This window comes from Chaetodon trifascialis, chromosome 16 (genome assembly GCF_039877785.1).
Source record: "Chaetodon trifascialis isolate fChaTrf1 chromosome 16, fChaTrf1.hap1, whole genome shotgun sequence".
NCBI classification, from domain to species: domain Eukaryota; kingdom Metazoa; phylum Chordata; class Actinopteri; order Chaetodontiformes; family Chaetodontidae; genus Chaetodon; species Chaetodon trifascialis.
In genome coordinates this window covers 13,786,191-13,803,066 of record NC_092071.1, presented here as the reverse complement: position 1 = coordinate 13,803,066, position 16,876 = coordinate 13,786,191, and the positions used below count along the sequence as shown (strand labels likewise).

The following is a 16,876-nucleotide window of genomic DNA, read 5'->3' as shown; positions in this document are numbered from 1 at the left end:
CACAGCACATACATGGGAAGCAACAAGACTGGCAGCATCAACCAGATGATATTTCTGCTCAGAAATGTGTGTTTTACGCAGTCTCCTTGGTCTGTACGCAACAGATAGCCCACTACTGCTGCTGGAGGCTAATCAAGCAGCCTGCCTGTGTTGTTCCAGCAGCACACCTCAGCGCATGGTCAGCTGAGGAAGCACATGCTTTGTTAAAAGGTGAATATCAGAAGGTGGGGCTGTTTTCTGTCATCTGATGAAGAGGACATTATTTCCACTCCCAAGTCTGCCTTTTGCACTTTTTACCTTCTGTCCTTGCCTTTCCTCCCTCCTCTCTTTTCCACTCCTTTCAGTTTATCCTCTTTTGTTCCTGTTTCGCTCAGAGGTTGTGTCCCTCCCCCTGCCTCACCTCTGACAGTCAAGACTACAGGCGTGTGTTAAAAGCAGGCACTATTCCCTACTTTAAGCCCCCCCACATCCATATACACTTTGTTGGCAAAAAAGCAGACAGATGTAAACAACACAACCTAATGGCTGTTTAAAGCCATTATGTCTAAAAAGATAAACTCTCGTGCCTGTGAAAGGGCAGGAGTGCTGTTGAGCGGTATCAGTGTGATGATGTGCAGGTATGCTGTTGTTAAGAGGGAGCTGCGCAGCTCCATCATACAGGAAAGCTGTCTCCCCTTTTCTGGGGGCAGCGAGGAGGGATTAGGAGGCAGGCAGAGATGGGGTCTGTGAAGCATTTATGAGCAGGGCATACAAAGGATCCATGTCAGGACTTTTAGGGGTTGGCTCCTTTTTTTTTTTATTTTTTCATTTTTTTTTTTTTTGATGTACTTCTCAAGTCATGCTCCTCCCACACTGGCCCACTGTGCCCCTCCACCTCCAGACCCTGATCCAAGGACAGCCCACGGCTGTTGAAAAACAGCAGATGCTTTTGAGTAGACTAGAAAAAAAGAGAAAGAGATTTAGATGCACATTTCCATGACCATATTTGTGTCCGGGTCTGAAAAGTGGAGTTCATATCAGATTCTTATACACCATAAGCTCAAATTCAAAAGCTCAACCTTGTTCACAGGTTGTCAAACAATCTTTGGGACAAAAATGTAATTTTCTTACAGTGTGCAGTCTGTGACTCTCTTTCCTTCCCCCCTTTTCCTGCGTATGCACTTTTTGTATAGCCATGTTTTATGTAACTTTGCAACTGGGACACAGGAGTGACAGGTAGTGATCGTAAAACTCATCCATACTGCAACATGCTGCAAATTTTAGAATTGCTCAGTTAAGCAGCACTTCTGCAACTTTGCAAAAGCTTTGAAACCAGAGCAACGCATTGATGTCCACACTATTGCCAAGGTTAATGTGCTCCCAGTGCTCCCAGTCACAACCCTCATAACTCATGTCGGCTAATGTTACTTTTCACTAATTTGTATTCTTGGAAAAAAAATACAAACTGACAACCAAAGCCTTGTTCTAAATCTACACCTAAGTATGCCGAAACTTGCATTTCTTTAGTACTGACGTCAGAAATACTCACATTTCTGACACATACATAAACCTCGTGCCCACCCACAGACACACACGGGCCCAGGAACGAGTTTCATCTTGTTGAACTGTAGAGGAGGAAGTGAGTGTTGAGGTTGGGGGGAGATAGGGCGGCAGGGGCAGCTCTCTGACACACCGAAGGCCCTGCCAGTCCTCAGTTACCTCTGCTGACAGATTAGATCATCGAGCACAACTGCTGGAAGGAGCGGAGAGGTGAGGAGAGAGAGGAAAGAGCAGTTCGTTTTTCAAGTGGGAAAAGCACTACATTGGACCTGATTGGTGTGTCAAACCTTGGCCTCGATTTGACCTCTTCTTGCCCACAGATGAGACTTGCGCTGTTGAGTGTGCCAACTTGTGATGACCCTTCCGCTGCCCCCTTCCAATCCCTGCTGCTGCCACCTCCTCCCAAGACACGTCAAGAATACTCCAAGGGCTGAGACAAACCCCGGGAGGGCCCCACAGATGACTCATCTACAGATTTTTTTTTTTTTTTTTTAACACACCAGTTTCATTGAGAGTCGCCTCTTTTGTTGTTTCAACGTATTTTTTTTTCCTACCACTTAACGGGACAGTGGAGTTCAGTCAGCATGAAATTAGAAAGCCTTACTTTGATATAGCAGCTTAAGATAATGCTGCGATCATCTTGTAGTCACAGTTCGGGCTGTGTCAAATGAAGATAAACAGATTAGCTGCAGTATTGTTGTTGTTGTTGTTGTTGTTTTGGGGGTTATGTTTGCATTAGATATTGTTTCACACAAACCTGAGTCAAATATCCTTTTGCTGCATTAAAGTCAGGCAGGGAGTAGATTCCCACTTTTAGAAAGTTCTGCCCTCTTCTTCGTGTGCCCCTGCTGGCTTTCAGCTCTCTCCTGGCCTACCTTCATCTCATGTGTCCTGTTTTCGCTCACCTTTCAGAACTAAAAAAAAAAAAGAGAAAAAAAAAGACTTTTTTTACACAAGGCCAGATTTGGTATCATACACCTAAAGCTTGTTTTAATGGCTCTAACTCCGTATTGCTGCGTGGACATTGATGACACCTGGCTAACAGCGACAGTGAAAGAGAGAGCTACAGCCGCAGACATGCTGGAACTCGCCTGTAGCACTGAGAGGGGACTGACAGACAAGGGAGGTGAGGAAGGGGAGCAGCCCGGGAAGCCAAAGAGGATTTTGTGTAATTTTTCAAGAAGCAGTCTGTCACAGATTGCGATCTGACATTCGGCACCTCACACATCGCTCCCTCTTGCACGTATCCACACAACTGGTGCTCAGCAAATCTGAACCAGATGTGAGGTGTTTTGGGACCCCCACCCCGCCACCCCCCACCCCCCAGACATCAACCTGGCAGGGGCAGGTCTCAGGATTATCTGGGTGGGGTCAGCAGTGCAGAGGGGACAACGTAAGTGGTCCCGCTCCACTTTTGCATGGGTCATTACGAGGGAGAAGATGCTCCCGAGTTAGGGGGAAAATGAGTTGGCTACAAAGCAAAGCCATGACGCCTGAATGTGCAAACTTCAGATTTTTGTGTGGACTCATTAGGACTGGTCTCTCTCCGTCCTCGGTTGTGGCTTCAGGGCTTGGAAGAGCCAGTGCTTATCTGATAGGTCCAGTAAGGGAGCAGTTGATTGCCTTGAAGCAATGGGAAATGCCTTCCTCACTCCCTCCCTCCCTCTTTTTTCCCTCCCTCCTTCTGTATTCACATTTCCCCTCTTAGGCTCTTGAGCAGTGCCTCTCTACCTTTCTCTCCCTATTTTTCCTCCCTGCTCCCTCCCTCTCTCTCCCTCCCTTCCTCTCCCTCTCTCTCTCTCTCTCCCTCTGCCCTGCTGTGAGTAGGTGGTTCCTTGCTGTACTTGATTGGTGTGAGTCTATATAGGAGGAGAGCCGCTCTAACTGGCTCAGAGTCTGGTGGTGCCCACTTGCCACACGTTCCCAGTAGGACTACCTGTTTTTTTCCCAGAGTCTTCTCCTGAGAGGATTTACTTCCTTCTGACAGCATGACGGAGAGCAAGAGGAAAGATAAGAAAGGGAGAAAGAAGGGGGGTAAAAAAGGACAAAAGGAGAAAGAGGGCGATCCCACTACAGGTAAAAGAAAATTAAAGGTGGTTTATGTGTAACTTGTTTTGTATTTACATACATATTTAAGTGTGTGTGTGAGAGAGAGAGAGAGAGTGACAGAGAGAGACAGAGAGAAAAAAGGGTGAGATTAAGTTTGTGTTGCTGTATCACGGAAGTGTAAGTATCCCCTTGGCTTGTCAAAGCTTGCTGCTAGGTTGTCACATGGATTGGTCTCCTGATGTGGACAGCTTGTAGAGGCACATCTGGTTTTGGCAGCAGTGTGGAACCGTAGGAGAGTCAAATGATACGATTTGTCTACAAAATCAGCAAAAACTTTAAAGCCTGAGCCAGACAAGCTCTGGACGTCACAGAGCCAAAGTGCAGTTGTGTTGCGAGCTCTCTGAAAAGCAACAACTGTGCTTCAAAGGTTTTAGTCACTTCACCGCACGCTCACGTTTTCGCAAATGCTCTGTTAAGAGGTTTGAAGAAAAAAAAAAAAAACCTGCGTCTGTATCAGCTGTTTTATCTGAAGTCATGTCTGAACCGTGGAATGCAATGTTTCATTAAGCACTTTTTGACAGGGTTAATAATTCAACAGTTGCTGTATTGCTTTCATCTTAACTCTCTCTCCGCGGTGAGTCATACAACATAAACGTCTGTGTTTTTGCCGGGAGCTACTTTAACATTAGAATATCATGGGAGCTGCTTGTCTTTCAGAGTCCCAAACTTAGCGATGTGCTTGCTCAGTGGAGGATCCTACAAGCCGCAGCATGTCACTGTAGTTTGACCTCAGGTCATGGGGAAGCCCAACCCCCGTTTCAGTGACACTTTAAGGACAATTCCATGATTATTACCCTCACTACAACGAGTCATTTTAACTTTGATCAGATACTGTATCTTACACAGCATCTCTTGATGGTGGTAGCCATTTTGTACCTGCTGATGTCACCGCTGTCAGCTTCCAACAGATAACTCTCAACACTGGGTTTAGCATTTTCAAGGTTTTTTTGGGGGTAGCAGACTTTTTGGAGGCCTTCTAGGTATTTAAATCGCACCCTTTCCATTAAATGTGCTACTGTAGTGGTTTTTGGCATCTGTAGCTAATTTTCTTGTTTTATTACTTGAATATATAAATAATTACCGGTTAGTTGTTCCAAGTTTGATTGTGATCTATAAACATGTAAGATAAACAGCTCCCCAAACTACACTGGACACAGAGTGCTTGCAGAATATTTTTTGGCATCTTTGTTAATGAAGGCGCACAGCTGCTGCACACATAGAGAAGAGCTGCATGTGATGAACCTATTCTGCTTTGTTTTCTCTACTCGAACAAAATGACACAAATGAATATAAACTGTACATGTCTATTGCTGAATTATATCAATATGCGAGTATCACTGGAACTGTAAGTGTCTGTTCTGCTGTTGTTCGTTGATACGTGTCAGCTGACATTTGCTCATGTATTCAGAGCATGATAACCGGATCTTGAATCATCATTTTTCCTAATGAAAGTGAGATCTGCTCATTATCACAAAACTGGATAAACAGGTAATCTGTGGAAATCTATGTGCTCACCCCACTGCAAAATGGAGCCTTCAAAGTAGGTCGAAATGAAGACATGGTGATGCTCGTGGCGTCTGCTCTCAGGGTTCTTCACGCTCTGCATCAGGTGTGTTCTGGGCCTAAGGCTCCAAAATGGGTCATCGAAGATAAAAAGAAAAGGAACATTTTGAGAGATAATCCCTCCACCCACTACTTTTTTAATAAATGTTGCCATCTTGTAATTATCCATGACTTACAGCACTTTGTTTAGGATGTGGTTTATCAATAAATAATGTTCAAAAGAAGGCATAATTTGCAAAACTGAGAACAAGTCTGCACAACAGAGGGTGAAGCTATGTGTGATCTCCGTGCTAATTAAAAGATAATTAAATGAGTAGACATCAGAGCAGAATGCTAGCTTATAGTGTACTACCTTTGTTGTCTGCGCTTTGATCAAAAGACCATCAAAAATCTTTCCGCTGGCTAAATTGCTTCGCTGGTGTGCTAACTAAGCAGCACGGTCACACAAAATGAACTGAAACATGCTCAAACAGACAAATGTCGATCAGCACGTATCGTGTCGCATGTACAAATTTAAGATCAGATTTGTGTTGAAGAATATCTTATTATCCACATCTGCAGTTTGCACGGTCGATCTCAGAGTTTCCACTGGTTCTTTACTGGTTCTTCATTGCAGCTGGTCAAGTCGCACTGGACTCATTCATCTGCGTCATCGATAATGCGTTATAAAATGTACCGTGTGTGATTGCGTGTGTACATGTTCTTGTGTGGATGGGGCTTTTCAAAGTATAATTGTATGTAATCAAGCACATGAGCGCTCTGTTGAGGTTGTTAGGCTGTCAGTCAACCTTCACCGATACCGCAAAGAACAAGACAGTACTATCTGAGTTCCTAACGTTCCCCGAGAACATAGTTTTACACATTTATTTAAGCAGAACACCTCACAGCAGGTACTCCTCAGCTATAATTACCCTTTCACTGGCTATGACGTCTGCAGCATTTGTACCAGAATTCAAGCATTCCACTGCCGCAACGTTACATGATTTCCTTTCAGGTCTCTTTTGTTTAAAAGTTATGTGTACTGTGGCTGAAAGTTGACACTCTTCAAAGAATGTTGCATGACTTTTCTAATGAAACAGGCCTCGGGTTAGAAAGAGAAAACTTCTGCAGACCCTCATGAAGACATTTGTGCCAAAATGTTGGTCCTCGTTGGCACGAAAAGACACCCAGGGCAGGGAAAAACTGAGCAACTTTGTTGTCTTTCTTATGAATAAGACAAGGAGAGCAAAATGCTACAGGCATTTCATCAAATCTGTCACAAATGCAATGCAACATGAACGCATGTCTGTTTTTTCAAATAGTAGTTAGAAATCCCTGTGCAGTCTGCCTGACCTACATAAATATGCTTCTACTGGTGATGACTTCATAATTGAGAAACTTCTGCCATCCACTTCATCTTATGTCAAGACAAAAAGCGAGTTCTTTTCTCAATGTCTCGGTTTGCGTGCGTAGTCAGGGTGGTAATAGTTGGGATGGGAAGAGTTGGCTCCTTCATTTTGTGCCAGATGCTTTTTTGTTTTATTGTGTACTAAAACCTACTGCACCTTTCTAATTGAAATCTAACAACTTGGATTATTTGGCAACAAAATAGAGACCCAGAGGAGGTGGTGGTGAAGCCTCAGGCGAACTCTACATCTGATCCAATTCACGTGTGATCTTGCTTCATATAATTGCTGTTATAAAATTTTTTTGGGTGTGCTGGTGTAAACAGCAACTGGAAACACCATTATAGTGACCATAAAACGCTTTGAAATTAGTGTATACAGAAGTTTTGTTTTAAGTTCGCTGTCTAGTCACAAAATATGGCCGATCAATACCACAAATTTGTAAGCAAACAGATGTCGCTTGTGGGGTGGTTTTAATCTTAAACTAATCTGCAGATGAAACTTTTGAAATTACTGGTTTACCAAAGAGCTTCCATGCAGTGTTGTGGGCGCATGTTTAGTTTGCCATTTTCAACAACTGCTCTTTAAGTGCCCGTCTTGCTTTCATGTACAGGTATTTTACGATACAGGCAGAAAATATATGGATGCGTTTTCCGCGAATTGACATTAAATCTAATATTTGTCTTTGATGTGCCCACAATTTTCGTTATCCATCTTTGTCCCCAACCCTCTCTCTTTATGTTGCTGTCTTATACTTATACATCTAATTATACAATGGCTAGATAAGGTAAAATAGCTATTCCTTAAATACACACCTGACCAATGCCAGTAGTCCAGGTTAAGTGGAGGAAACATGTAGGTTTAACTAAGATCACTGTGTCTGCCTCAAGCAAGAGTAACATGAGCTTCTCATTGGAGTCCTCTCTCTGCACACACCCTCCTCCAAGAATTCTTATTTACATACAGCTAATTTCCAACAGCAAATACGTTTTACGTGTTAACATAATGAGGAAATGTCACATAACGTACCTGGCAAGTCGCAACAATTTTGGTACATGATGTATGTTTACTGTGAAGGTATTTTAGTCTTATTTAATACAGAAAAACTCAGGAGTTTCTTGAGAAACAGATGTTTTATTGACATTTAACAGATATGACAGCCTTCCCCAAACCTTAACCAAAGTGACTTTGTTTGTCTCATTTGTTTCACGTGTTTCAGTCACTCAAAGTAACTTCTCTGAATATAGTGCAGGCAGCGTTTTCACCACAACCTAATACAAATTAGGTGTTTAAAACGTAATTTCTGTTAGATGGAGTTCATTCATAACCGTATTCAACCTGGTTTTATCTACCAGCTCCTGAACATCTCTCTCTGCCTTGTTTGTTCAACTTTCTGCACCAGCTTATATTAATATAGTCTCCAGTGAGCATTCAGTGTGTGTGAGCGTGAGTGTGTTGGCAGCATCTGCTCATAGTGTTATTCTGTATGGGGCGTTGGTGAGAGCCAGAAGGAACCAGCCACGGTGAAATGCAGAGAGCTCAGAGCGGCTAAAGGCTGCCTAGTATTAACAACCCTTTCACATCAGTCATTTCATTGATGGTGAGCGTAAAAATAGTTCTTAGAGGAAAGTACCTAGTTGTTAATCTGAATGTGTTTTTGAAATTTGCCATATAACTTGAGTAACATCATATTTTTGATTTATGCATCACATGGCTGTCACTGAGAGGCGAATGTCATGGAAGTAATCATTCCTATGCAGTATTTATATGCAGCTTTTTGCAGTACAGTTCTTATACTCACCAGCTAGTTCACAGACATTTGAAGGTATTGAGTGAACCCTGAGCGCAACTGACATTATTGTTTCGACTGTTGTCAGTGATCCATATATGGCCAAGAATATAAGATTTATATGCTATCACAAAATCAAGTCTCTCTTAACTGGTAGGATGTCCAGTTGCAGTACACTGTTTGCTGTGCAGTATACATATTGACAAAAATTGTCTGCATTATGCAATACTGCAGGCATCTAGACAAACATATGCATGAATTGTAGAGGTATATGTGAAAAGCTCCAAAAATGTAGTTAAAACTGCATCACTGGATTGTTGCTGTTAGGTCAACCAATGCAACAAATGCAGACACTGTTTTACAGTCACTGTGGAGGAAAACCTATTCCCTCGCAGGAGACATGATGACTGTGGCTGATTGGTAAAATTTTGTAAATGGAGTCCAGTTCTGTTGCAAATGAATGATTTGCCCTCTTTGGGTCCTAATTCACTCAAAGTAGTAGCAGGTATGGAGGCTTTTAGCTCTTTTTCTTGAGCTCTTTGGTTCTTTGTGGGATGACAAGCAGCTCTTTTTGGAGACAGTAACTGTTTACAGTCCACCTTCACCTTCGCCTCAGTGTCCTTTGAACTTTTATTGCAAATGACATCACTTTTGTTCATCTATCGTTCAAGCCTATATAATTTAAACTTCAGGAACAGAGGCAAAAGACACTAAGGTGATTTTGTGTGATTTGGTGATTTGTTACCATACAACCCAATGAACTCCCAAAAAAAAGGTTAGGGTTAGGTTTAGATAAGGGCGCAGGGTTAGCAAACATTTTTCTATACAGTTCATACATTGTATTTGAATAGTTCACGACTGATTACACACTGCAGAATCCCTGACTTCTACATTTACATCAAGTCAGTGTTTCATAAAATTATTAGAAAAGTGGTAAAAATGAAAAAAAAAATCCAATTATAAAAACCGAAAGTGTGATCCATTTTTGTGAGATTCTGCAAATAAAATCCCTTTCAATGAGTGCCACTAAAATAATCATCCTAGAGCACAAAACAGGTTGGTGGGTAAAAAAGTTGACCAACTCAGAATAGTAGAAATGATTGCAAATAAATATGAAACATATGTTATTAATTTGAAGAGTAACACTATTAGAAGCATATCTACAGAGTCTAGTGAGTGAGAAGTAGAGTGTTTTGAGTCATATGCACCAGATAATTATTTGGTGAAAGTGTATTGGTTGTGGAGGGAGGCTGTTGAAATGATCTCTTTGAACAGATGTTGCATTACAGTGACTAGTGTGCAGTGTCTGAAGACCATTCCCACATGCAAAACCCATTTCTCTAGCTGTCTCACCATGTAATTTGTCTTTTGACGACGTGCAGTGAGGTGACATAACACCGGAGTAATCAGGGATACTTTGTCTAGAAGGAAAAACACAAAGGCATGCCTCAGATTCCTTTTCTAAGCTCCTGGAAGTAAAACAGAAATGTTAACTCAATAATACGAGCAATGCATTGTTAATTCATCAAGTCGCTTTGTTTTTGAACCTCTTTCTTGGCCGAGGTCTCCAACTGTTACCCAAGGCATGAGCTGTTGACACGCCGGTTAGGCTTCTATTCTCAAATTTGGGTTTTATAGTCCATGTCTGCAGCTGCCCCTCCGCTTCAAAAAGAGAGAATCAGGCTGTTGTTGAAGCCAGGGTTTATCATTGCTGCCGAACGCTTTTTCCACTGGTGTAATGGAAAATGAAACAGCTATTTGTCTCCAGGAAATTATTTTAATTCCAATGATAATGACTCTTGGAAAACATTAATTGTTAAAACTAACATGCTTTACATTAAATACTGTCAACTTTATTGTACTTGACTTGAGTTGTCCATCAAACTTTCCCCTCTCTGATCCTCCCTTTTTCACATCTGTCATTTCAAACATGAGGAACTACTGTATATCACTGACCAAGCTGTCAGACTGGAAGTTTATGGATTATAGGAGCATTTGTTTTGTTGATTTATTTTGTGTTGGACAGACAAAAGAACTGGAAAGACAGACATTACTTAGCATGGACGTGACCACTAATCTCTGTGCAGTATATAATGTTAAACATCTGTATCTCAAAGCTAGAGTGTCTGATGGACTGTGTCTTCATTAGAGCTGGATCCCGTAGGTGGAGCAGAGCAGGCACATCTGGCTCACCGGGTTGATGAGAAGTGCAGTTCTGTGTTTCTGTAACTTTTCCAGGCAAGGACAAAGCTTGTTTAATTTACTTGGCCAGGACAAACCTGTGTCCAGGCAAAGTACTAAACATTTTTCTTTATGGTGGAGCCTCATTCCTGCAGCTCTCTGACTATGACTGACAAGGATTTCCTTAGGCAGTGTGCTTGGTTGAGTCTGGCAGAGTTGAGTGTGTGTTGAAATCGTGTACGCTTTCAGACTTGGGACATTTGTGGGTTTGGTTCTGTTCTGCAACTTTTGAAAGTCATCAGATAAAGCAGCTTGCAAACTAGCTGCCTATCAAACCGTGCACATGTGCATATGCTATTCATCAATGTGCCATGTAGCCACAAATCTCTGTGTCATTGCATACGGTACAACTAATACAGTATGGGTGATTTTTTTTTTTTTTAGCCAGCGCACTGTGAAAATTAGGGAGATCAGCAGACCATAGGGCTTTGTGTAGTCTGATCTTTATTTAACATCTACTCCCATATAGTGCATTACATTTGTTAAATAACAGAAAATGTTTAATGCAGAACATCTGGACCATCAGGAGTCTCATGTTCAGTATATTGCCTTGCCAGAGGCTATTGATAAACCCCCACCACTTGCCGAGTTGATTTTACATGGCGGTATACAGGATATGTTCAGCCTATATAATATTATGACTTTCAGCGAAACCACATTTATGCCTTGCTGCATAAATGAGGCTTTTATTGTCCCAAACCCTTTTGGGACAGTAAAATCTTGAACTAACTGCCCGAGCAATTGCAGCACAAAGATCCATCCCGAGAATAAGCTCATTAAGTTTACTAAGTACAAAGGCACATCTGCCTTGTGTTCCAGTCTTTGTCTTTATTTTCCAAATGCCATGAATATCATCACTCACATTTTCCAACAGGAAGCTGCTCACAGATAAAAGTCCACTGTCTGACCAGCGGCAGAGTAATTTTAGTAACAAATAGCTGCTATTGAACTAAGAATAGTTGCTTTTTCCATTGATCTGTGCTGTTTATGAGCTATTTTCAATTTGACATTTCACTATCTGTGATTCCAGTGGAAATAGGCTCAAAGTGTGCATCAGACAGATGGCTCTCAGTAAATGTAGTACTCAGTGTCATGGAATAATCATGCCTGCCTGCATTGTGAATTGCCTTTTGTGTTAAATTGAGCAAATTCATGCTGTTGAAGTTATAGACTTCAGTAATATTATTACTTAAATGAAAAAAAAAAAAACATCACAAACCTTCAGTGCTGTAAGATTACTAATCAAATGAAGTTAATCGCATCAATAGCACATATTTCTGAAAAATAACATCTACATTGTGGGCACCAGACCTGCAAGAGGGACAAAAATTGGATATACAAGGATGGTTGATAGTAGACTCTATCTAGGCTGCATAATTGTCATCTATATCAGCTGGAGTTGAATGTCTGATCCCAAAAAGGTGCACGGCTGGAATTGCTCTGGCTCCTATGAGGACTGTTAGTGCCAAGTGACCAGAGTCAGAGCAAACAGGACATACTCATAGACAGACCTAGACCAGTAATAAACAACAGTGACCTCTGCAGAATCGATGAGACGAGCTCCTCAAAACACTGCACATGATTATGACGCTGACTTTTCCACAACTTCTGTGTTTTCTTATTCTTTCAAATTTCAAGGGGTGAATTTTAAGGGAGAAATTGAAAAATGCAGCATCATTAAGGTTTTTCCTTCCGTGCAGACGTGTCGCCTTTACCAGGTCAGTGAAGTAGGACAGTCTCTCAAAAAAGAGGACGACAGGGGATAATTTTGGTGCACCTCTATTCCAATGTTTAATTGAAGTCATTACCTATGTACGCTTCATTTTGCTTGTCATGCTTTGTTTGTCTTCATTCTGCTGTCATCCTTCAGAGGTGATGCACAGCAAGCAGCTGGACTCTGCAGGACTGCTCACTTTAGCATATGCATGAAATCGTAAATGTTACACATGGAGAGAGAGTGTTTGTGTGTAGGAGAGAGAGGGGGGCATCTTGGCCAGCCCCTGGTTGACCCTTGTTCACCCCTTCTCTCTTGCTCCACCCTGCATGAGTCTTCTCCTAAACATGTGTGCAGCTGTCAGCTGGCAAGTGTTTGTGTGAGTGTGTGTTGTGTGTGCATGTATACATGCGTTTGGACAAAGATCATCTTGTATATTTCAATTAGCTTTTTTATATGAGGAAAAAAGGTGCAAGAAATTATGAAACATACCAAGACAATGATTGTTTTTTCCTCAGACTTAAGATATAATAAATGCTACGGTATTAGAATCTGAAAGTTGAAAAAAGTGACTGAATCCTTTGTGGTAGGGTAACAGGTTTTGCAAAGCACTGTAGCAGATAAAAGAGTTATGATAAAAGCTTTGTCATCACAACAAACTAGCTCTTATAGCATTAACATGATCTCAGCTTTTCTTGTTTACCGGTTGCCACTAATTGCATGAGTTTGTGGTCACAGATTTTCTTCATCAGCCAGTGGATGTTTGCTAAATATTGCGTCAGGTGGTTTTATCACCGCAAAGTCGGAGTTTATTAGTCTGAGGCAAAGTTGATAATGTCTCTAGTGGCAACATCTGGTGGTCACATGAGAGAGTTGTTGGCTCAGTCCATAGAGATGATGATTGGCTCCATTGCTGCCTCTCCGTCCTCCTTTGTCTCGCCGTTTCCTCCTTAAACACCAACACACAATCCTGAACCAACTGTGCAAGCCAAACTATAATCAAGTTTGTGTCTAGAATGGGTAATAACACTGAGTTCTCTTTCTCTCTTTTTAGCTGCGGCTCCAAAGTTAAAACCGATGAAGAATCCAATGATAGTGGACGAGGGAAGCAAGCTCACAGTAAAGTGTGAGGCTACAGGGAACCCTCTCCCTACCTACAGATGGTTCAAAGATGGCAACGAGCTGAAGAAAAGCAAAAAAGTCCGAATAAGGAACAGCCAGTGAGTACAAGTCACCCGCGTCCTGTAAATATGTAAGATGAAAAGAGATGAAGGTGGGGTTGACGGAGGTGGAGTTGCTATTATCAGCACGTTGTGGTGATGGTGTGTTTCAAGATACTAGCTTGAAACGTGTTTAAAAATCAATGTCAATAAAGAAATTGACTAAAACATGTATCTAATATTTGGGATTTTAAAAGCTTATTCCTTTATTCAAATGTAGTGTAATGATTTATTCTAGATTAAAAACATTTATCTTCCCTCCTTATGCCAACATTACTTTCACAGACATCTCTTTAATGTCAGTGGCCTTTTGGGGAAACCGCTTATTTTGGGCTGCATATTTTTCTTCTTCTTCGTCTTCTTTTTTTTTTGTTGCAATTCCACAATTGGCCACTGGGGCAACAGCGAGGCTGACTTGTGCCACCATATGCAACAATTAATTACATCTCTAGTCCTGCTGCACTCTCTCCCAGTCAGGTCGGCTTAACTAACACACAGTTTTGTGGAGGTTAAACCTCCTACTGATGTAAGGATATTGACATTGGGTGGTGCTGTAAAACTAAAAGCCCCTCTTATAATACACTGTGCTTAGTGGCTGTAACATTTGGTCCTGTGCTTTCTTGCTGTAAGCAGTTTTCTCCCCTCAAATGTTGCCCCAGACTAAGTGAGTATGTAACCCTATCAGAGCAGAGTGTTGTTGCCATGCTGCTGCTTGCCCTGTTGTCTGCCTCTCTGTCCCCCATGTTTCCACTTGTTGCGTTTCCATGCTATTTCCTCCCTGCCCTGATTCCCCTGACTCAGCTGTGCGAGTGTTGTCTCCCACAGGAAAAACTCCAGAGTCCAGATCAGCAGAGCAAAACTGGAGGATTCTGGGAATTACACATGTGTGGTGGAGAACCCGCTGGGGAAGGACAACTCCACTGGCACTGTTAACGTCCAAAGCAGTGAGTACTGACTGCTACATTACATTGTTGTTGTTATCATGACTGTTCTCATGCCAAATGAGAGATCAAAAGGAGCCATCGCAAACAGGCATGTAAGAGCGCTAACATGCATGAAGAACAACTGTCCACACATGTGGCTGTGGGCCCATTAATCAGTGGAACAGTACATTGTACTTGGAGGTGAATGGAATTTAAATGCACTGTATGGTGTCATCTCTCACTTTTTCATTCACGACAGTCTGCCGGCAACGTGAAATCCAACAAAACTACACCGCTCAGTGCCTTTGACCGTCACTAGCACACAACAAAAGCAGCAGACTATAGAGTATAACATCTAAAACATAGCCCGACAGAATATGTAAGGGGAAAAAAAGTGTCTAAATCTTCAGAGTGTGATAGAATCTAACAGGCTCGTTCAGTAGTGGTGTGTGTGCATTGCTGAGTTTTTGCAAAGTACTGTAGCAGATGAAAGAGTTTTGATAACAGCTGCTTCCATTTGGTGGGGTGGTGAGTTTGTGTTTGTTCCAAGTAGTGCGGGTAGTGAGTGTGCGGCTGCTGTGGGTAGCTTGTTGTCTGAGTTGATGGAGCCAGTATAAAAGAAAATACATAAGGAGATACAATTTGTGCAGCTTTGGAGGGACTTAATGCTATCTGATTGTGTCAGAGAACCATACGGCAGGTCATCCGTCAGGTGATGCTTGATGTGCATGAGCATCCTGCTGGTGCACTCAGTTCACCTGGCTGTTCTATCTATCTATCCATGCTGTGCAGACGAGGGGCTGTGATGTCAAACAGCAGCACAGTATTAGTTTTTTTTAACTCCAACCTGCATGACAACATATTCACGCTATTGCGGGTGAACCATGCAGTTGACTAGAATCATACAGTTTGTAAGTAATGTGGGTTCCTCACGCCGCACCACAGAAGAGATGCTCTCGTTCTCATCGCTGACCTTGACAGCAGGATGAATTCTGGAGACATTCCACACTGGCATGAGAGGTATAGCTGGTAAGGAAAAGGGAGGCACTGGAGTTTAGCCATCACTCAGTGTCCTTGTATTCACTTTCAGGCGCAATAATTACTCCCCCTTCTCTCTTTAGATTTGTCAAGGCCACCTTTTAGTGCCATTGTTTATGGTTAGCAGACTTAAGCTGAGCTGCATTATTAGAGTAGCAGCTCTTTTCAGATAAAGAAAGGGCCCATTGTGTTTGAAAACACAGAGATTCTCAGTGGTTCCAACATGCAAGTTTCATTTCCAGCAAACAATTGTGCAGAAAAGAAGTCATCTATCTTGTATTTAAATGGGGCTGCACATTGCCTCTTTTTATTTTCTGACATCTAAAAAGCTTCAGTAAGTTTTACAGCCAGATCGTGTGACTTATACTGTACGCTTGTTATGACACTTGGCTTTATTCCAGTGCAATGATATTTTTTCTTCTTTCCTTACCAGCGCGCACTATTTAAAGGGTCAGTGACGTAAGAATCCAAGGCCCAGCCATAAGGTGCTAACATTTATGAAAAATTAATTTGATAAAAGGTAATCACTGAGCAACAATCATGCTTAGTGGCAATTAAATAAAATAGGTTAGATGTGTGCTCTGCAGCCTGCAAAGGTCGGGGGAATCCCTGGTGGTAGCACCTGTTTGCCTGAGTGTTTAATGAAGGCTTATGAACATGTGACTGGTGGCCCGTGAAACTCTATATGATGATCTTAGCAGACAAAAGTGCTTGTAATTCAGCAATATCAAAGAAAATATAGTATTACAAAGCAATGAACAAGTGGGCTGAGGCGTACTGTACAGTAGCCACAATGGATAAAACATGATACGGTACACTAGACAGTGTTTTCAGTTACAGCACACACTGTTTAAAACAAGTAAAACATGATATCCCTCCATCTGGTGCAAAATATGCTTATAGTTAAAACATATGTGTACATTTGTGCACATTGCCTTAAATCTCATGCACGTTTGCACATTGTCGGGCATGCGATTGTGTGAACGCATCTCTGTGTGTTCTTTGCGAGGGCATCTGTCAGCACTGACGTTTCGTTAAATCACTCCTGGATGTTCAAACAATGGCATCACTGTATGTCCTATCAGGTGCCGTGATCATCAGATGCCTGTCTCCGTGTGTTTTTTGTTTGTGCATGTGCGAATGTGTTTGTTCGCTGTTCAATAAAAAAGTCCCATTGTGTTACAGCAGCACGCCTACTTCCGTCATGCTTCAGGGGAGAAGGCAAGACAGGGCGAATCAGGGGTGGTATGTCCATGAGCAGGGGGAGGGCTCCGCTGAAGCTGCATACGTCAATGAAAAGAAACGGCAGCGCAAAGTGCATGTTGCTGGGATTGGGATGAAATGCTGAAATCAGC

At 42.1% G+C, this 16,876-nt stretch overlaps 1 protein-coding gene across 4 annotated transcripts in view; it reads left to right on the top strand.

The window, feature by feature from the left end:
* Positions 1 to 16,876, top strand: part of nrg2a (neuregulin 2a) — a 70,719-nt gene that overhangs the window by 19,502 nt on the left and 34,341 nt on the right. For 3 of the 4 annotated variants that reach the window (XM_070983602.1, XM_070983600.1, XM_070983601.1), the window contains exons 2-3: positions 13,395 to 13,560; positions 14,386 to 14,504. In XM_070983602.1, coding sequence (XP_070839703.1) covers positions 13,395 to 13,560; positions 14,386 to 14,504 — 285 coding nt within the window. Of the gene's footprint in view, positions 1 to 3,412; positions 3,616 to 13,394; positions 13,561 to 14,385; positions 14,505 to 16,876 lie in introns of those variants that run through there. The other variant, XM_070983603.1, reaches the window with a different exon arrangement.